This window comes from Nomascus leucogenys, chromosome 5 (assembly GCF_006542625.1).
Source record: "Nomascus leucogenys isolate Asia chromosome 5, Asia_NLE_v1, whole genome shotgun sequence".
NCBI classification, from domain to species: Eukaryota; Metazoa; Chordata; class Mammalia; order Primates; family Hylobatidae; genus Nomascus; species Nomascus leucogenys.
The window spans coordinates 27761820-27784329 of NC_044385.1; the positions used below are offsets into that span (position 1 = coordinate 27761820).

The 22510-nt window shown below is 36.9% G+C and overlaps 1 protein-coding gene across 1 annotated transcript in view; it reads left to right on the forward strand.

The window, feature by feature from the left end:
• The window catches only part of LOC115835090, a 33025-nt gene extending 12119 nt beyond the window's left edge, over positions 1 to 20906 (forward strand). Inside the window, exons 2-3 of the mRNA XM_030812492.1 lie at positions 18880 to 18997; positions 20651 to 20906. Coding sequence (XP_030668352.1) covers positions 18880 to 18997; positions 20651 to 20718 — 186 coding nt within the window. The 3' untranslated portion in view covers positions 20719 to 20906. The remainder of the gene's footprint in view (positions 1 to 18879; positions 18998 to 20650) is intronic.
• The last annotated feature ends 1604 nt before the right edge of the window (positions 20907 to 22510 follow it).

A 22510-nucleotide genomic window follows, 5' to 3' on the forward strand; every position in this document is an offset into this window, starting at 1 on the left:
TTAGAGCCTTCATGTCAATATTGCAAACACAAATTTTCATTTAAGTGTTAGAGGGCAAGATGGTGCAGGAAATTGGTCTTTGCCTGAATTAACCATTTTAAATTCCCTAGACATTGGTTTAGTTGGGTTTTTGATCTCAGGTTGATTTTTTTATAATTGGCTCTTCTTTACTATCCCACTCTTAAAATTAAATTTGTAACATTTTATGATTGAAAACTATGCATATAGAAAAATTTGGAAAACTATAGGAAAATATCACCCCAAGTTATTTCCTTCACTCAGACAAAACCACTTTTAACATATTTAGTTTTTTGGTTTTTGTTCCCATGCTTTCAAATTTTTTCCTTAAATACTATCATTTTAAACTAGTTTGTATGAGTTTAAGCAACAATGTACAGGCTAAAGTAATGTCAGTAAGTGACAAGAACACCGAAGCTTCACAGAAGTGTGAAAAATGTAGAGTTAAAAAAAAAGTCTTTCTCTGCACACATCCTCAGCTTCCATGGCTTGAAATAATAACATTTTTAACAGATGCTATTTCCATTTTTTGTAGTTTAAGATGTAAACTTTACAGCATTTATGTAGGACTTCAGTTAATAATGGTAGGTTGAATATATCTGTTTAGTTCTAATTTCTCTAGAGACCCTCTAAAATGACTGTAAAAGAGATTGAATGTGAATGTCAAGGTTACAATAAATTCTCAAGATCAAACAAAATGATAGCAACCAAAGTTTAGAATGTGGAATTAGTGGTTTCAACTTGTTTTATACTAAATCTTAGTATCTTTGAGACTAGCCAAGATACCAAGATTTAGTATAATACAAGTTGAAACCACTAATTCCACCTTCTATATTTCTGTCCTGTATACAATATATACTCCTTAAATTGCACTCTGTTTGCAAACTAACTAGTTAGCCTGAGGTAAATATCATGAATTCTGGCAGAAGACACAAGTTTCTCGGGTCAGAGACAAAGAACTTTATTACACATGACACAGCAGATAGCTTCATATTTGTGTGATTCCCCTTGCCCTGAAGTCCCCCTGAGAGATGCAGAACAGTCCAGGGAGATGCTGTCCACTTGAAGGTTACCTTGAGGGATTGAGCTTAGAAAATCCCAATCTTCTATAATAGGTGGCTAGTAAATCTTCCTAACTTTTGCCCTGGTGATAAGCATTCTCTTTATTATCTTGGACAGCAGACAAATCTGTCCATTTCTCCAGAAGAAGACTATATTTTCCAAGGCTCTTCATTAGACAAATATCCTTGTGCATAAACATGAGATCCATGTAGAATTGTCTAACAACAATGATAAACCTCAATAATAATTATTTTAAAGCAACAGGATTCCAATGTTAAGAAGAGTAAACGTGTAGTTTGACTGTGTACTGTGCAAAAAAAAAAAAAATTCAGGACTCTGCTTCAAGATAGCAGATTTATGTTACCCTTTTGTTCTTCTCAAGTAGCCAATAAAAATATTACACATATATACATATATATACACATATGTACATAGACACACATATATAAAATCTGTATATTGTATATATTCCTCATATATACTTTTACATATATAAAATATGCATTATATATATGCATATATATACTTGTGTGTGTTCACACAGACACACACAAACATATACTAGTATGTATATAAGAACAGACACAAAAAGCAAAGCAAGTAAGATAGATAAGGAGGTTAGAGACCAGCAGGTAATAAACACCTATGAAAGCACATTAAGTAGAGCATGTTGAGGGAAGACAGTGCATGAGAGCCACTGCTCAGAACATGCTACAAGGGAGCTTCAGAGAAATGGCCGTACATATGTTTGAGAGATCGAACTGTTAGAAATGAAGAAAACACAAGAGGATTCCCTAAACGAGTGTTCATAAGGAATAGTTGCTCCCAATCTCCCCTACCTGGCACAGGCAGTGAGGCTGCCATTGCTAAGGAAATTGAATGAGGTATTTGAAATATGCCTAGTGTAGATGTTGGCATCACAGGTTTAAGTCCTTCTCATTACATTCTTACAGAAGAAAGGGCAACAGTCTGAGAGCTTTGCCTTCTTCACTGAAGCAGAGGAAAGCTGACCAGCTGACATGTTCTGCTCTGTCTCTTGCTGGCAGCCAGGAATATTCTCATCCAAAAGAGAGACTGAAGGCAAAAGAGACATAGCAGCAGAGGAGATCCTTATTAGCCAAGCAGTTATTTCTTAAATATAAATAAACAAGTAAGGATTACTAGGTATATAAAAAAGTGGCATGAAAGAGATTTTTAAAAAAATACATAAAAATTATAGAGGAAAAATCAGAATAAAGCAACATAAGAATAATATAACTTGATTAATTTGAGGTTTCATTGCATTCACAAAACAAGAGCAAGATGTTCTAAAAAAAAAAAAAATCAAAGGATGAGAAAGAGCTTTCAAAGAGAAGTGATAGGGTCCCAAAGTTAAAAACAAAAGCTAAAAGTTCATGGAAAATAAAGCTAAGGAAATCACCCAGTAAATAAGCAAAAGAGACAGAAAAGGAAATCACCCAGTAAATAAGCAAAAGAGACAGATGAAGTGATTAGAAATGTAGACAATTTTTAAACTGCCAAAAAAGCCACTAGGAATAATGAGTGAAGCTTGCCAGAACACTGACTGCAAGGTCAATATACAAAATCCAAGTATTTCTATGCACTAGAGGTAAATAAATGGAAACCAAAAGAAATTTAAATTACCACTTACAATAGCTGTACAATTATCAAATATCTAGAAAGAAACTTAATACAAATTTTGCAAGACTTAAAAATACACAATATTGCTAAAAGAAAATCAATGTGTCTAAAGTAATTGGAGATGAATAGAAAAATATTGCCATATTTATGGATTAGGAATTCAGTTTTATTAAGATCTCAAGTCTACCCTAACTGAACTGTAGATTCAATGCAATCCTGATCAAATACCAATAAATTTTTCTTTGTGGAAATTGAGAAGCTTTTTCTAAAGTGTACATGGAAATATAAAAGTCATAGAAACGCCAAGATAATTTTGAAAAAAAAAAGATGAAATGGCAACACTTAATAAGATTTTAAGATTCACAGTAAAAACAGTAATTAAGGGAGTGTGGTATTGGTGCAAGGCTAGACAAGTAGGTAAATTGAATAGTATAGAGAGTCCAGAAAAAGGCCCACACATATATAGTCAGTTGATTTTCAGCAACACTGGTACTGCAATTTAGTGGAGAAAGTGGCCTTTTCAATCAAAGTGATGCTAGTGACACCTGTCTCACATCATACACAAAAATTAATGTGCAATGGCTTGTAAATCTAAATATAAAAATTTCTAAAAATAAAGGTTTTAGATGAAAATATAGAAGCATATCTTCATGAATTTGGGGGTAAGCAAATATTTCTTAAATAGGCACTAATCATAAATGAAAAGATTGAGAACATGGAGATATTTATTTATTTATTTATTTTAGATGGACTCTTGCTCTGTCACCTAGGCTGGAGTGCAATGGCATGATTTTTGTTCACTGAAACCTCTGCCTCCTGGGTTCAAGTGATTTTCCTGCCTCAGCATCCTGAGTAGCTGGGACTTCAGGCATGCCTACCACCATACCTGGCTAATTTTTGTACTTTTAGTAGAGACGGGGTTTCACCATGTTGGCCAGGCTGGTCTCGAACTCCTGACCTCGGGTGATCCACCCATCTCTGCCTCCCAAAGTACTGGGATAACAGGTGTGTGAGCTCCCACACCTGGCTTCTTTTATTTAAACAATCCTATTAATGTGAAAATACCATTAAGAAAAAAGGCAAGCCACAGCATGCAAGAAGACAGTTATAATACATACGTCTAAAAATTACTTCTGTCCAGAACATATAGAATCTTCTACAAATCAATGAGAAAATGCATATAATTCAATTTTAAAATGCATAGAAAACTCCTGAGCGAAAATTTTATAAAAGAGGATATCCAAAGGGCCATACACATATAAAAGGTTCAACATCATTACTGTTTAGAAAAATACAAAGCAAATCTATAATGAAGTACCATTTACACCCACTGGAATGGCTAAAATTAAAAAGACTGAAAGACTGACAGTAACTCATATTGGTAAGGTGGTTGAACAACTGGAATTCTCATACAGTATCATAGCAGGAGTGTACATTGGTACAGTTTGGAAAAAAGTTTGACAGTTTCTTATAAAGTTAAACATAGAGACCCAATAATTCCATTTTTAGATAGATACCTAAAAGAAATACGTAATATATTCTTCAAAACTCATATATAAGAATGATCACATTTGCATTTTTCATAATAACTCGAAACTGGAAACATGTCCACCAACAGGAGGTCCAATAATTGTGGAAGATGGAAAATTATACTGCAGTTTAAAAAATAACCAACTACTGATATTTTAAATCACATAGATGAATCTCACAGACATTATGTTAAGTGAAAGAAGCCAGACAAATAAGAGTGTATACTGTACAATTCCATTTATGAAAAGTTCAAGAATAGGCAAAACCAATTGATGATACCTTGAAATATGAGGTTATTGACTTCTGAGATGCTGGAAGCATTCCATATCTTTATCTGGATAGTGGTTATGTGAATGTATAAATGTATATACACTTAAGATTAGCGCATTCCATCGTATGTATGGTTAAATAAAATTTAGACAAAACAAGAGACCAATTCAGGTGGTCCTGTCTTAGTCTGCTTTCTGCTGCTATAACAGAATACTACAGACTGGGTAATTCATAAAGAAAAGAAATTTATTTTGCTTATGGTTCTGGAGACTGGGATGTCCAAGGGCATGGCACTGGCATCTGCTCAGCCATCTGGTGGGGGCCTTATTGTTGTGTCATCCCATGAGGGAAAGTGGAAAGACAAGGGAGCATGGGAGACAGAGAGAAAAAAGGGGTGAACTCCTGAGATAACTAACCTACTACAGCGATAACAGCTTTAATCCACTCTTACCCCATGACCTAATCACCTCTTAAAGGTCCCACCTATTAATGCTGCCACACTGACAATCAAATTACAATATAAATTTTGGAGGAGACTTTTTAAACCAAAGCAGGTTCCAAACTCACCTACGTATGACACCTAAAACATGAATGGTGAAAATAGGGGAAGGGGATTGGTTTTTAATGTCACAAGAAACTTCCTAGAATATTCAGATTGAAGGGGTTCACTGACTGTTAAGCAAGATGAATTTAAAATCAGAAATATAAAATATTCTCATTAAATTATAATGCGGCTAGGATCAAGGCATGTTCCTAAAGTCTTCTGGACAGGAAAAACAAGCCATATGTAAAGGAATAAGGATCAGATTAATGTCAGACTTCTCATGAACAATTGGATATTACAGGAAAATGAAGCAATGTTCTCTCAAATTTCTGAGCCAACATATCAATCAGGTGTGAGAACAAAATAATTTTTTCTTCTGACAGGCAAAGGAGGGTAATGTTTACATTTTAATCATGCCTTTTAAGGAAGTTAATTGAAGATACAGTCAAGCAACAGGAGGAAAGAAACAAAAAATGGGAGACATGAGGTTCCGAGGATCATGGCTCCAACACAGGACAGCAGAAAAGGGGAGTTGCAAAATGACTGCTACAAAACAGACTTAAAGAGAAAACATTCCAGTTTCATGTAGGAGGACAAAAGAAAAAAAAAAAGCATGAAGTAGGTGTCCAAAAAATGAAATGTGTTGGAGAAAGTTGTTATGCAAATAACACACAAATTAAAAGCATAATTGGAAAAATACAATAGAAAAGATTCTATTTAACCTTGCTGCAAAAGGACATTTTACTTGGAGTAGTGTAGGGGCCTGCTTTGAGTAATGTTGGACCCACAGGAAAGGAAATATTATGTTAGCACAAAACTTGAGCAGATGGTGAACAATTTTTGCAAACTTCAACTTGTAATATGTACAGAGCAGGGAAGTATTATTTATGGTTGAGGGACACAATATGAATGTTCACAATCTTGATAATGCAGAAGACAAAATGCACATGACAGAAAGAGGGAGTGAACGAAGATTGGGCAGAGGAGATGGAAAAGCTAGCTAAAATTCTTCGGAGAAGAAACTTGAGATACTAATTAAAATAGATGGGAAAAGAAATACAAGTATATTATTTAAAGTCACAAAGGTAAACAATAAAATATTTTAAAGTAACAGCATGACTATCAAACTTTGGAATGAGTGAGTTGTAAGGATGGAGAAGTAGAAGTGCATTGGCATGTATAAAGCTGAATTCAAAAAGAAATTAGGTCTAAATTGTTAAAGAGTTAGGACAGCAGTCCAGTGGGAGAGTCCAGTGCAGACTGGGTTAAAAATATTTTCCCCCTGGAGTAAGACCAGTGTTGGTGAGAGTGGCTGTTGCTTTTCTCCATGTAAACTCTTCAGCACTACTTGATTTGTCACCATATACGTGTGTTCTTTTGTTCAAAATTAAAATTAAAATGTAATGTCCATTTGCTATGGGTGCTGCCCCCTATCCCCCAGCATTCATTCTCTGCTTCTTTTCAGTGATAATAACCAATTTTCAACCCTCTGCACACAGTTCCTAAGCTTTGGAAGAAGGAACTTCAGTCGCAGATCCCAAACTGTCTGCTCAATGCTTAGAGAAGGATGGAGCACATGCCCCAGATGAAACCTACACGACATGAGTCAGAGAACTTTGGCCAGGATGTCTGGGGAAAAAGTTTCGTCTTTCTTCTCTGGGAGCTATCTGGAGAGGGTTGTTTTAAAGCTGAATGTGGACAGCGACTCGTGTAGCCCCAGAAGCCTCTGACAGCCGCGTTAGAATCATAACGTCTCAAAATGAAGGTGACATTGCAGGAATCAGGGAATAGGGAGGGAAAAAATATTTAAAGCCGCACCCAAGGCAGGCCCTACCACCTGAATATTTAAGTTACTTGGGCCATTAAGTCGTATTTTTAAAGCCAGTGCAAGTCAGGTTTTTTGTTACTAATAACCAAAAGATTTCTGAAAGACAAAAAAAAAAAAAAAAAAAAAAAGAAGAAAGAAACACTTAGAGAATGTTTATGAAACAAACAACCTAAAATATTTCAAAGAATTTTATAGGTTAGAAAACTGTATCACAGATTTCCCTTTAGTCTTCACAGCATTCTTTTGAGGAAGGAAATTGTTATCCAAGTGTTATGAAAGAGAAAACTGAACAGAATGGTTAGGTGACCTACTAAAGTCCCTTTGGTTATAAATGACCAGTACTTTTGACTAAGTACAGTGCTCTTACCAGAAGACCACACTGCAGGTGTAGACAAAGGGACAATGGGATAGAATAGAGAGCCCAGAAATAAATCCATGCATATGTGGAACTTTAATGAGGGCAGAGGTGGCCTGGCATTTCAGTGGAGAAAAGAGGGATTATTCAATAAAAGGAGCTGGAAAAATTGGTTGTCCATTTGGAAAAAAAGTGAATTTGGATCCCACCCTTACACCATACCCATAAATCAACTCCAGATGGATTAGGGACTTAAATGTCAAAAGCAAATTTTAAATACTTAGTAGAAAAATATAGGTGGATATCTTTCCAATCTTGGGGTAGGGAAGGATTTCTTAAACAGGAGCAAAAAATACAAACCATAAAAGAAAAGATTTATGATTTTTGACTATTAAAATTAAGAAATTCTGTTCATCAGAAGAATTCTTAAAGAAGATGAAAAAGCAAGCTACAACCTGAGAAAAATTCATTTGGAACATATAATTGAGAAAGGTTTAGTATCAAGCATATGTAAAGACTCATAAAATAATAAGGAAAGGCCAAACCACTCGATAGACCAAAAAAAAAAAAAAAATCGACAATAAACATTTTACAGAGGAGAAACAGAAGGAGAAACACATACAGCTAAAAATATATGCAAGGATCTTGAGTCTTATAGCAATATTGATGAGCAAATCAATATATAGAATAGCAAATCAATATTATCAAAGAGATAATGGATATCACTTTATAGTCAATTTATTGGCAATAATTAAGAATTTAAACTACAGCAAAATTGAAAAGCATATGGATCAACCAGATTTCTTATATAGTGCTGGTATAAATTGGTTAACCACTTGACATTATCTTTTAAAGTTTAATATTCACACACCTTATGACCCCACAATTTTCTAGGTGTATATACTAAAGGAAATTATTACATTTGTGCACCCAGATAAACATATAAAAGTGTTCAAAAAAGTAGTGTTTATAATAACAAGAGCAGATAGCAAATGCCTATCCAGAGGGAAACAAATTGTAGTATATCTGGAATAACTTATTGCAATGAAAATAAATGAACTACAGGTATATGTGATAATATGATGCTTAGTGATAGCAGGTTCTCAGATGATCACAGCATGATAGTCTTAATAAGCAATAACATTTTTGAGCAAACATATATTTGCTACAATTAGCTTTTAAAAAATGCAAGAAAATAATATAAACACAAAATTCAGCATGTCAGAGTTATGCAGCAGGGTAACGGGGTGGGGAGGATTCTATAGATAGGTGCAAACAATGCTCATGTTCAAATTCTTGTGTTGGGTAGTTGACTTTTATCACTAACAAAGTAATAAGCCAGGGAATACAATGGGTAAATGAAAAAATAAAAGAGTCATGATGAGACCAGTGATGATAGTATATCATAAATCAATATAAATCAATTCTTCTCATCTTTAAAATGGAATTAATAAGAGTACTTAGCCTCCTAGGGTTGTTATGAAGGTTGAAAATCTTAGAATAATGCCTGGTACATAGTAAGTTTTATGTTAGTATTTGTGAAAGATGAAAGAGAGAGAGAGAGAGACCGAGAGACAGAGAGAGACGGGGGCGGTTGGGGGGGTGGGGGGAAGTAGTAAAAGAAGGAAGAAATACAGGAAGGAAAGAAAGAAATAATTATGAATAATCAAATTCCATGCACTTGAAGTCCATTATTAAAGCATTAGCGCAATGCAAAGAGGTGTCAAAGAGTGCAAATAAGAGTGGGCTTCATCAGGGAAGATTCCCGAGAGTGGTACAGATTTGAAATAATTTTTTTTAATGTAAAAAGTATTGCTAAAACATAAACACATCAGGGGACTGCTTTACTAGTTAACAGGTTAAAGTTCCAGCTTCTATTTTCAGAGTGGAACTTAGTTGCCATGATAATAGGAGGTGACATTTGTTTGATTTTCCTCCCTCGAGTTGTGGAAGAATCCTATAAACTCTTCTATAAATAACCAAGTTGAGGCCGAAAGGTTTCCTGTAACTTACAGTCTAGAGCCAGTAACCTCTGATGGCAGTCTGAGTGGCGGTTGAATCAGCAGGGTGGCAGGGATCACAGGGGGAATTCAGCCTCCTCCAAGGAGGCTTGACTGAGCATGAATGGCTTACAGTTTGTTTCCCTCAAGTCCTCAGTAGTAGTCCATTAAGAGCCAATAAACATGAAACATTCCACTGGGTACCTTGTAGTCCTTGAGCCAGTGAATACAGCTCAGCCCCTCTGGCCAAGGAAAACACTGTCCAGTTGTTACAGGAGAACATACAGAGGAGATGCTATATTAACTGAGCAACACACTCCAACTCCCAGCTAGGAGCAGCGGACAAGACCACAAACCCTTCGTCTGAGCAAAGTGCAGACTTTAATAAATTCGAATGCTTAGTGAAATATATAGTAACTTGTCTGTCTTATTCTGTTTAAGGTGGGATGGCCAGGGAAATATGCAAGTTGGGGACATGAGTTAAATTGGTAATAGGGTTTAGGCCACTTAAAGAAATGAGTCATTTCTATAAATAGGCAGACACTTTCAACTTCTTTGCTGTATCGGCCCCAAAGCTACCAATTATCTTTCATTTATCTTCCAGCTTCAGTTCCTTTCTCTTCATTGTCAAAGTGCTTCTTGGCTGCCTATGGGGTTGGCACCAAAAGGATTGAGTGTCAGGGTGGATGTCTCTTTGCTCACCTTTTGGGTATGTTATTATTTATATTATTCCCTGATTCCACAGATTATAAAGACTGTCTGTTGCTTATAAAAATAAAACAAGGCCGGGCGTGGTACACTTTGGGAGGCCTAGGCAGGTGGATCATCTGAGGTTGGGAGTTTGAGACCAGCCTGACCAACATGGAGAAACCCCGTCTCTACTAAAAATACAAAATTAGCCGGGCGTGGTGGTGCATGCCTGTAATCCCAGCTACTCGGGAGGCTGAGGTAGGAGAATTGCTTGAACCAGGGAGGTGGAGGTTGTGGTGAGCCAAGATTGCGCCATTGCACTACAGCCTGGGCAACAAGAGTGAAACTCCATCTCAACAAATAAATAAAAATAAAATAAAAAAAACTAACAAAAAATTATCTTAAATCTATATCCTACAATAAATAAAGTTCCAAGTAATAAAAAACACCAAAATAATTTATTTTCACCTTTTTTCACTTACAACTGCAGTCTACTTGTTTGTTTTTTTCCCATTTGAATAAACTTACAGTAGAAGCACCAAGAAAAACACACAGAATAATCTAGTTTTTTTTTTATCAGACTATGAGAACTGACAATGCTTGGTCAAGTTCAAGGACTTCCACACTCACCGGTTCCATTTGATCCAGGAATGCTCTTTCTCTTCTCAGCCCTTTCCAGCAAACCAATTTTGTGGAAAGACCAACTAATAGTTACAAATGGAAACTTGTTATTAAAAAAAAAATTACAGTATAGGAACAGGTCTTCCCAAGAATCAAAAATAAGGTAGAACATGAGTCAGAGATAAAGTCATTTCAAATGCATGTAGAAAACTGAAAGTCCTTGTTTTATTTTTATTCACAGAATTTTTTTCTTTCCTTTTTAGGTTGTGGTCTAGAAAGCATATTGTGATTTGTACAAGAAGCACATTCCCATTTGGACTTTCAACAAATTCAACTGTTTTGTGTTCTGTGTGAGTAAATTTTAGGTTGCCCATCATTAAAAACCAGTTTAAAAAAAAAATAATGGGAGTAGATAATCCAGACAACATTTTCTACCGTGTTTGTTGACTCCAGTTGTTGGAAAGTAAAATTCTGGAGGAAGAGCTGGGATATCTCCAGGGGCTTAGTTTAACATCATCAAAGCCTCTCCCGCTCCCCCTTTGCACGTTACAGTATCTGCTTTACCAATCAGAGGGAAATTTATCATGTAGGATTTAAAGGAGATATTTATGGCGTCCGTAAGCACAACGACTTTGTTAAGACGTCAGCTATTCCCTTTAGGAGATAAAAGGCCACAGCTGGTGAGGTAATAGAAAAGGAACTGTTTCAGTATTTCAAAACAGAAGACCTTGTTGAAGAAGAGAGATTTTATATGGCATTTGCTTTTATTTTTTTCCTTCTATGATGAACAGGTGTGGGAGTCAATTCAAGAAGGCGGCTTAGATGATTGTGAGACAAGGGAGGGAGGTAAATATTTTTGATGGTTGGGGAAAGACTGAGATTTTTAAATTTCAAACCAAACATATAGTCCAAGCCTTTTCTACCTGGGTACACAAAGGAAAGAGGAAACTAAATCAGTGTAAAATAGGCAGTTGTTGTTTAGATTATTCATTAAGTTATGAAATCCTTCTGGCTACACAAAACAGAAAGCCCAGCTATGTGACAAGTGTTTGATGTAAATATGCAAATACAGTTTTAAATTCATTATACCTAAGGGAACAAGGTATCTGGGTAAGGGGGGTTCTACTATTTCTTAAGCTTACACAGCAGGTCCTTGAATAATGTCATTTAAGTTCAATGTAATTTCCTTATAATGTTGATGAGAAAAAAAAATGGATTCCTAGCTGAGGTCATTGTGTGTGTGGACTTTGCATGTCCTCCCCATGTCTGGTTTCCTCCCAAAACCTAAAGCTCTGTCCGTTAGACGAATCAGTGTGTCTCACTGGTCCCAGCGTGAGTGAGTGTTGCTAGGTATGAGTGGGCCCTGCAATGGGAATGGTGACCTGTCTGGGGCTGGTTCCAGCCTGGTACCCTGAGCTACCAGAATTGGCTCTGGCCACTTGAGCTCCTGAACTTGAATAAGTGGGTAAATTATTATCTTACTTGTTTTTGTTAACCTTTCTAAAGTGTATGCGTAGCTCACATTGCTTTCAAAGTTATTTTGATGTTTATTTCAATATTAGAAGTGTTTGGGTCTTTCTTTAGAAGTTTGGTGATTTTTTGTGTGTGTGTGACAAGAAATATGCTGTAGCAACTTAACTCTTGTTTAGATCGGTTAGCCTATAGTAAAGCATTTTCGTTATGTGTTCTTTCATTTGAAGTTCCAGTTTCCAAGAACCTATTGTCAAAGATAAGAAAGGACTTACTGTACTTCTGGGCACACAATGGGCTAAGCATCTTATATTATCAACTAGAAGATGAGATGAAATAAAATATATTGCTAAAATGATGTTGAAATAGTTATCATATTATAATAAATTATAAGAATTATTAAAATGACTTAGGATATATTAAAGACTGTAAAAAGTAAAGCTTAGTAGATGCATTAGAGGTTATGATTGGCATTGCTAACATAATTATTATTAAAATCCTTCAGTGCTGGGCACCATTTATTTCTACCCTTATAACTCCATGGACCTGTACTGTATCTTATAAGAAAACCCACAATAAATATTTGATACATTGCTGAATAAAAGGTAGGTTGACTTCTTAAAGTACCTGCAAAATACCTCATCCACAACAGAAAAAGGCAAGGTTATTACTTTGCTTCATGAATAAAGTATTGATCATTTAGGCGTTAAATTTTCCATTTGTTCTTTTTTTTTTTTTTTTTTCCAGCAGAAACTCTTGGAGAAATTGCATAGCATTATTTTAAACAATTCCCCTCAGGGGCCCATTAAATAGGCTTTTCTGCAGACAGGATAGATGTCTTTTACAGCTGGTCAGTGTTTAGTTCTCCCAATTCTTGACTGAAGAAAGAAAATAAGTGGGATGTAGGATATCTGACCTATAGATTGCTCATTCTCTGCATGAGTCAATCTTTGAAGTCTGAAGATAAAAATCACCATTAATCACAAAACTTTCTTATAGTCATAAGGTCAGATATCCCAGGGCCCTTCCAAAATTACCATGTGGACTGGCATAGGGCGAGATCGGCTCAGCTGTGCTCGCTTTTATGACACAGAGCTCCTTCTCTCTGGTTGATGATATTGAATGAGCAGGAAGGAAGAAAAGAAATAAAAGTCAGCTAACCATGGTTGAGTCAATCCAGCCCACAGCATTCAAAGGCTGAAGGGCCACCTGACACTCCAGAGGCTGCTGGACATGCAGGGCTGTTTCATCCTGGGATGAGTTTCCGTTAGAAGAAATACTGACTTGAATGAAACAAAGAGTCGGTCCCTTGCTTTATTGGACAATGAAAGTTCCCATCATACTGATCAAAGAGGATTTGGGACATGTGGGAATGCGTTAATATCTCACCTGTGGCTGAGGCAGATGTGTGTTTCCAAATGCTAATTTCTTTTCCTGCAAAGCCAGTTGTGTAAGGAGAACTAAGGGAAAAGGAAACCTTTTTTCCTGTGAAAATCTGTATCCACTTCAATTCAGTTTCAAAAACATTTATTTACTTCGTGTCCCTTAAGAAAATAGAATATTATCCTGAAAACACAAAGGACATAGAAACTGAAGGAAATTAAACGGAAAGGAAGGAAGGGAAGAGGGAAACAAAACAGGGAGGAAGGAAAGATTGCTGAGTGACCTTTTGTATTGTGCTGTTTAATAGACACATTATTGCTTTCAGTCCTCAAAGCAATTTTGGGAGAATGGTGTTGTTTAATCATTTGCCAGATGAGGAAACTGAAACTCAGGGAGGTTCCTACTTGCCCAGGGAGGTAAATATTGTTCATTCAATTTTGCTTTTTGATGTCTGAATTATTTTCTGTATTTTTGGAATTGCTCTCATTTTGATTCTTTGCAGTGGGGATGGGACAGGAAACCTTGTAATTGGAACAGAAAATACTAGTTGATCACTTTCCCCTCTTTCCCAGACTCCCTTGAAGCTATGGCAAAGGCTCTGATAACCACAGGCATCTGCTGCAGATTTTTCCTCAAAAGTTCCTGAGAGGGAATGAGTGGAGTGTATGCTCGTGCTCTCTGGCAGTGGCTCTTTCTCTGTCTCTCTCTCTGCTGTAGGAGCAGATGACTCCAATGATGCTTAGTGGTGGCTGCAGGGTTTTCCTTACGAAAGTGTTTCTGAGACTTAATATTGCATTATTGCTAGAAGCTGGGTCTTATGCTTTTGTTTTCTGGCCCTTCTAATACTCTATTAGCTATTCAATATCTTTTTCAAAAACACTCCATTGTAGACTATTTAGCACATGCAAAAATATAGAGAATAGCATAATAAGCCTCCATATACCAATTTCCTTCTTAAACAATTATCAACACATGGACAATCTTGCTTCATCTGCACCCCTATCCATTTCCACAATTACCTGGATTATTTCAAATGAATCTCGGGCCTCATCTTATTTCATCTGTAAAATGTTAATTCTTTATCTCTAAAATAGGAATATTCTTTTACAAATGAGCACAATATCATTATCCTACCTAATGATAGTTCCTTAATATAAATCTCTGTATACAGATGTCTCTGATTATCTTATAATTTTGATACATTTATAAAATATCTTCAAATCAGCATCAAAATAAGTTCCATACACTAAAATTGGTTATGTCATTTAAATTTCCTTTAATGTATAGATTCAATTTTCCTCTTACTCTTCTGTTTTTTAAACACATTGTTTTCCTGTAGAATTTCCCCATCAGAATTTGCTAATTGGATCCTTGTGGTTTCACGTATCATGCTTTTCTGTCCCATGTGTTTTCTGCAAATTATTAGTTGGATCTAGAGGCTCAATCACATTCACCTTTGATTCATTTGGCAAGTCAACTTCATAAATGGTGCTGTGAGACTCTATTAGGGCATATAAAATGTCTAATTTTCTCCCTTTTTGTGAAGTCAGCAGTGATTGATGATTATTATTTAGATACACTATATCATTAGGAGTAGCGAAAAGGTGATATTGTAATTCTATCATACTCTTTAAATTTGTTACCTGGAATTCTTCCATAAAGAGAAAATTCTCATACATTACTTGGTTGACTTGAAGTATTGGTCGTATAGAAAAGTCAGAATAAATGCTTAATCTTTTTTCTTTATTTACCAGTTTTCAAAATAGTTAAATAACTCGCTGGTCAAAAGTGGCCAATTGTTTTTATTTCTATAGCCATTATTAACTAAGAAATTTAAATATATCTGATGTCTTTCAATCTATTGCCATTATCTTTACTGATATTTAAATTGACCCATCTCTGGCCAGTAAGAGGCTCCTCAGGATGGCTCCTGAGTCCTTTCTACACACTTTCAATGGTCTTTGATGTTATCTTTTCTCTACGGTACATGAAGATCGAGGCTCATTTTGTACGCTTCCTTCCCAGACCTGATGTCAGTCATTTCTTAGTGGCATTTAGGGAATACACATTGATCCTGGGTTGACCTTTGCTTTTAGACATGTTTCAGTGGGCAGAGGTAGTAAATAGGTTTTTTTAAAAGATGAAATTATCATGAGGTCATACTAATACTTCAAAATCAAATTTAAGACTATAGAATTTTTGCTTAACCAAATTCATGTTACATATTTTTTTCTTTTTGTAGGCTGAAAATAAGGAACTCCCAATGGATGAATCTTAGAATAACAATTCCAATAGCACTATCAATAATATGATTACTGAAAAGAGAGAGTGAGAGAGTGCGTGCGTGTGTGTGTGTGTGTGTGTGTGTGTGTATGTGTTTGAATTTCTAAGTATCATTAGAGAAAAGTCCACTGAGTATATATATATATAGTATATATATATATACACTATATATATATACTATATATACTATATATATACTATATATATACTATATATATACATATACTACATATATTTATACTATACTATAGTATATGTATATATATAGTATATATATAGTATATGTATATATATAGTATATATATAGTATATGTATATATATAGTATATATATATAGTATATGTATATATATAGTATATATATATAGTATATGTATATATATATAGAGAGAGAGTCAGTTTTGTCTTCTTAAGACAAAATAGTTTCTCTGTGTATGGTTATGCCATAAAGCAATGTCTAGTTGGGTTTACTTGTTTTAGTTTGCTTTTGTCCTTTAGGGATTGCTTTTTTCAAACTTAATTTTGTTATATAATCATGAAAAATATTTGATGATTTCACAAAAGCCACAAGGCCATAAGTTATAATATATATGCTTTCCCAACAGCAAGGATGCTCTGCAAACAGTACATATTCACAATGCCAGACCCTGCTATTTCTTCTTTCACACTAGTTCCATTAGGCTGAGCAAGCACTTATGAAATAGCCACTATTTAGTGTGGCCCAATCCTAGGAGTGTCCATAGTATTCTAACTACTTTGATATATCTAATATTGTGGTTAAAAGACAAGGACTGTGTGTTGCACATTTCCTTGAAAAGAGCTGTTCACAAAGCAAAATATAAACAAGTGCTTTGGAAGTTTCATTTGTTTTGGAGAGTAGGAATGTAAGGGAGTGTTCTAGGCTGCTGAGGTTGGATAACATGTCATGGAAGAGGCAGGATTTGAACTGGAGTGATTCATGAGGAGGTGTGGAACACCGGCACACTGCTTATGAAAAGAAGAAGGCAACTCTGGTCCTCAAAAAACTTGTAATCTAGTGGGAGAGGTTACCAAGAGTACCATGTTATCTGTGCTCTAATAGAGGTATATGGAAGGCATAAAGGAAGTGTGCAAGAAGGGGACTTCAGTAAACCCAAGGGAAGTCAGAAGAGTACCTATGGAGCAGTGAGGCCCAATCTGAGTCTTACAGGAGTATGAGTTTGTCAGGTGATGGACTGGGAATAGGTGGGAATGGAGTGTAGAGCAAGGCAAGCACAGGAAATAGTTCAGAAATGAGTTTGAAGGTAAAATAGAGTTTGAGTGAGTCGGAGAGCAAAGAGAAATAAAGTTGAAGGAACATGCAGGGTGAAATATCTTATATATTGGGTAGGCAAGAAAGAGCATGAAAAAGATTTAATAGGGTTATCAAGTGCTTAGCTTTCTGTCTAAAGAAATAAAAATTGTAAAATATAAACTAACCATTGACATACTAATGTCCTTTGTCATTACAATTTCATTTTTGATGGATGGATATGTTATCAACAGTGGCCTAGAACATTCTCCATTTTAGTGCTTTCTCCTCTGAATTATTTAGTGATCTGGAAACAAAACTTGAGTACACGCCATAGAACGTATCCTTGTGATCTTTTGCTGTTGTGAAGCATCTTTCTGTAGTATGAATAATTTCACCCTCTAATTTATCTGTTTGCAAATAAAACACTTAAATGCAAAGTCAAAAATGTGTTTATAATTGTTGTGTGGGAATCCCCAAGAAACTTCCCAAATAGGTGCTGATGATAATCTGGCAACACTATGTGACTAGTTTTCCTGTTTACTACAGAACAATGGAGAGTAATAGACTTCTCTTAGTCCTTCTTGTTAGTTATTTGCATGTTCAATAAGAGGAATAAAACATGTGCAGGTACTTTGCACGAAGAACGAAATGCAAAATATTGTATAGACTTTTTTAATGGACAAAGGTCGTGGATTCCATCCCTTCCCCGAAACCCTACCTTAAGAAATATAATGAAAAGAGTTCCCTCTGTTAGCTTGAATGACAGCCTGGGAATTCCCAACAGATACCTAACCCTAGTCACGGGCTCCCTCTGGGTGTCTACTATAGAGGTGTTACCACCAAAGTCTCAAGTCTCCAGATGAGGACTGAACATAGTGCTGATGATATATAAATAGTTTTTGTCATTGTATTTGACAGGAAATAAAGGGTAATTAAATTCTTTGAGGGGCCTGTGCCTCTTGCTATAAGAGGGGTCCTTTTTTCCTCACTGAAATTAAAAAAGACAGAGAGGGCTGGGTGTGGTGGCTCACGTCTGTAATCCCAGCACTTTGGGAGGCCGAGGCGGTTGGATCACTTGAGGTCAGGAGTTCGAGACCAGCCTGGCCAACATGGTGAAACCCCATCTCTACTAAAAATACAAAAATTAGCCAGGCGTGGTGGCGGGCGCCTGTAATCCCAGCTACTCGGGAGACTGAGGCAGGATAATCACTTGAACTGGGGAGGTGGAGGTTGCAGTGAGCTGAGATCACACCACTGCACTCTAGCCTGGGTGACAGACTGAGAGTCCTTCTCAAAAAATAAAATAAAATAAAATAATGTAACATAACATAACACAAAATTAAAATAAAATAAAAGAGACAGAGTGTCTTTGGGACCAAGGAGAGAAGGAACTTAATTGTTGCACGCCCTAAAAACAATAGAATAAAGCATTGTACCAAAGGGGGCAAGATAAAATATATATTTAATATCTACTGAAACATTTCCCTGAACTCCAGTTTGGGAGAGGTACCTGGCAGCACAGATCTATGTAAGATCCCCCCTATTGCAATTTAATATGGAAATGTAGCGAGGGAGAGGAAGGATCACAGTCAGGGAAACCAGGAATGGGTCTATTGCAAGAGTTCAGGTAAGAGACAGTGAGGTCCTTAGCTGGGATACTGGCTTTGCGATGAAGAAGACATGGAAGATTTGAGAGCCATTTAGGAGGGATGGAGTGGGGTGGGAACAGAGAAAGAAAACAAGATGTCCTAGTTATTAATGCTTTACAGGTGGGATGATGGGCAGAACATAGAAAGATAGTGTGAGAAGGGGAGAGTCCCACAGGCTGATGGTGGCCTTCCTGCTCCTGCTCTGAGCTCACCCAGCCCTGTGGCACTCCGACTTCTACTAACTGGTGGGGTCACACTCCCAGTATTTTCCAGAGAGAAGTACCGAGCAGCTTAAAGTATTTGAATGGGAGGAGGAGAAGCAAACTACAGCTACTTCAGAGGATAACACTAAACATCTAGTCCACTCTGTATACACTAGAGGTAAGAGAGGTGCTTCATAGAACTGCACATGCACCCAAAGTTTTCTCCTGGCCTTTTTGGTTAATTCTGTGTTGTCTAATATATCACGAAAAAATAGTGTAACAGAGTTCCCAATCTCAAACTAAACCTTGAGATTTATTTTTTTGACACACTGAAGCAAAGAACCTGGAAAAATTGTTATTTAGAAATTGCAAGATGTTGTTTTGACTCCCTAGAAGTTCTTTGATTTTTCAGAGCCAGCTGTCCTCTTATGGAGGAGAGCCACCAGAATGGGATCTTTACTAATACAAATGCAGAACAAGTATTAATTCCACGCTCTTCATAATAATAAAATTCACTGCCCACTTGAGTGCACATGTTTATTATGAAATGGTAACACCCTTAGCCTTGTGGATGAGGAACCCCAAATCCGAGCCCTGTGACTTAAGGGTCCAGAATTCGAGCTCTGCTCTGGCTATGCCTCTTCCCATGGGGCAAGGAATCTCTAGGCCAAGTTAGAGCGCACACTCTTTCTCCCTTTAAGACTAAGCTCCGGGCAGGTAGATTTATCTTTTAGGTACAATAGGAGTGCCAAGGGCCCCTATTACTGTTAGGGGCCACAAAAATGTTCAAATTTCTTTTAAAATCAGAAAAAAAATGAACTTTTAGGTTGAAAACATATCTGACATCATATTAATATGTTTATTTCTATACCAACACAGTTGTAAGACATAACTTGTGATTTATTTTATGGAAAAGGGGGCCCACAAATACAAAGGCACCTAGAGTTCATTAAAGACATAAAGTGGCCATCCCTCTAGGAAGCTAGAACCCCAGACTTTTATGTCCAAGTGGCCAAAGCCTACTTCCAGGGCCTGCAAGGGCCTCTTCCCCAGGTGTCTTCTTTTAAGAGCAGACAGCACACAGGTATGAGCACCCCAAAGCACACCAGCAACTATGGCTGATCTTGTGCAGTCTGTGACTGGAGTGTGGGTATATGGGCTAGTGTGTTCCTGTGTCTATGTGTGAGGCTTCTTGTAATAGGAGATGGCACTGGGGCGGAATAAAAAGGAGTGTAGACAAGGATTGGGGCTAGTTCTCTTCACAATATTGCATTCTGGTGCAGACTGTGTAGACAGCATTACTTGAACAAACTGTGTGAGAACAGACACTTTAAATGCTTTAAATGAATGTGGGACGTGTCACTGATCTTTCACTATTATTATTATTATTATTATTATTATTATCATCATTTTTGGGACGGAATCTCACTGTGTCACCCAGGCTGGTGTGCAATGGTGTGATCTTGGCTCACTGCAACCTCCACCTCCCAGGTTCAAGCGATTCTCCTGCCTCAGTCTCCTGAGTAGCTGGGACTACAGGCATGCGCCACCACACCCAGGTTTTTTTTTTTTTTGTATTTTTAGTAGAGACAGGGTTTCACTATGTTGGCCAGGCTGGTCTCAAGCTCCTGACCTCGTGATCCACCCGCCTCGGCCTCTCAAAGTGCTGGGATTGATTACAGGTGTGAGCCACCGCACCCAGCCTGATCTTCCACTATTATTAGCTTTAAGAAGATAACATTGTACACTGAGCCCATCAAAGAGATGCAAGTTAAGTGCAGGCTAATAACAACTTTCTGTAAATAATTTAATGTTGCATTTCATCTAACAGCTGCTGTTAATTTTCTTGTGGAGAAGGAACTGTCTTTAGAAAAATATCTCAAAAAGCCACTTAAGTAGAAAGTTTCAGCATGCTGAAGATGGAACTTGAGAAGATAGAAAGTTCTGGGTCCTTAGTGGCATCACTGAGTCACTGGACCACTGTTGGAACCACCCTATGTCTTAGTTTTTAAATCTCTTTACTGTCTAAGACATTTTTAGTGGAAGTATTTATCTCTGGCATCCAATAAGACCTTGCAGGATTTGCAGTTTTATCTATGTGTTTATTTTGTTTATTGTCTGCTTCACCCTACTTGATTGTGATCACCATGACATCAATGACCATGCATCTTTTGTTCACCCAGGAATATCCAGTGCCTACCACGCAGAGTGTGCTGCATGTACATGCTCACTTGATATCTGTTGTAGCAAAGAGTGAAAGAGAGAAGGAATAAATGCTTTCTCCCATGATGATGGGACATGGGGTCCAGACAAGCTGGACCATTATCCCAGGCCGAGCACTCTGTTTTATTTTTTTTTCCAGTACAGCATCACATTCAGTTACAACAGAGTGAAATCTCTTAAGAACACGGCTGATTATTTCATGATTGCATAGAGGACTCACTAACCCTTCCCCTCCTGTAATGCAAGTCAATGCTCTTCCAATCTCCTTTTAGACGGCACCTCTACTTGTCAGTCAACACATGGTAGTCTGGGCTAGCCAAGTTAATCCTTAACTAAACTGGAGTGGTGCTGACCATTCAGCCTTAAGAATTGAAAAAATCACAGCACTGCTGAAGGAAAAGGCATTTTTCAGGTAGAGTGGCATAAGTCTTGGGTCAGGAAGCTTCAGTAAGTAGACAATAATTTCACAGAAATGCATTAGCTTGGGGAGTCCAACTGCTGTTCTTGCACCTAAGAAATTCAGAGGAGAGCTCTTTGCTTCCTTGCTCATTCCAGTGGCTAGGAGTCAAGCCTTGTCCCAGAATTTTCAGGTTGATGCTTACCATTTAGCCTTAAGTTAATCCGGTGAAGCTCCAGCCCTTTTATGGGATTCACAAGAATAAATAGCATTTAAATATAGATTCTCAAAGGTCAAATCTTTGACCTAAATCTGAGGATTCAAAGCATTGTTCACTCTAATAATTATGCTAGTTCCCAAACTTCACACAAACCATTTATTTCAGAATGTAAACCTTGAATAATCTTTTCTTACCTGTAGTTTTGTGGTCATTTAGAAAACACAGCAATACTCTTTTAATTGGAACTAAGTGACAAAAATAAGCCACTTCATTAGTTTTCTAGATAATGGTAAAATGCAAGAACAAACAGCCACTTCTTTTTTCAAGTGGTATTTTTACAGTGACTTTTTTTTTCCTTTTTACTGCATTTTAGAATTCTACTGGAGGCATTTCTCGGAAACTTTCTCTTACTTGTTAATGAATCATCCCCTTTGAGAATCAGCAGGTGATTTCAGGAGCCCAGGTGTGAATAACTGATTTAAGGTGGACCTTGTGGGTGGAGCCAATGTTTACAAAGTGCATTCACTCGACAAACATTTGATGAGCACCAAATTAGAGTTCAATTGCAGATAACAAAAACCAGTTGAACTAATTTCATCAGAAAGCTACTTAATAGGGGTAATTAGGTGCTTACAAAATAGAAGGGCTGGAAGCTCAGGAACTAGGCTGACACCCATGTAGCTAGACCCTGGAAACTGGGATTCCAGCTGCCACAGAACAGCCAAGTGTGTTCATGACTGTGCTTGTTTGTCAGCAGGAGCATGGCCCTGCCTCGTGATACTGTGTTTTTCAGCTCTCACATGGGTGAGTCTGTTTGGAGAAGTTGGTTCAAGATGCAGCTTGACTCTCAG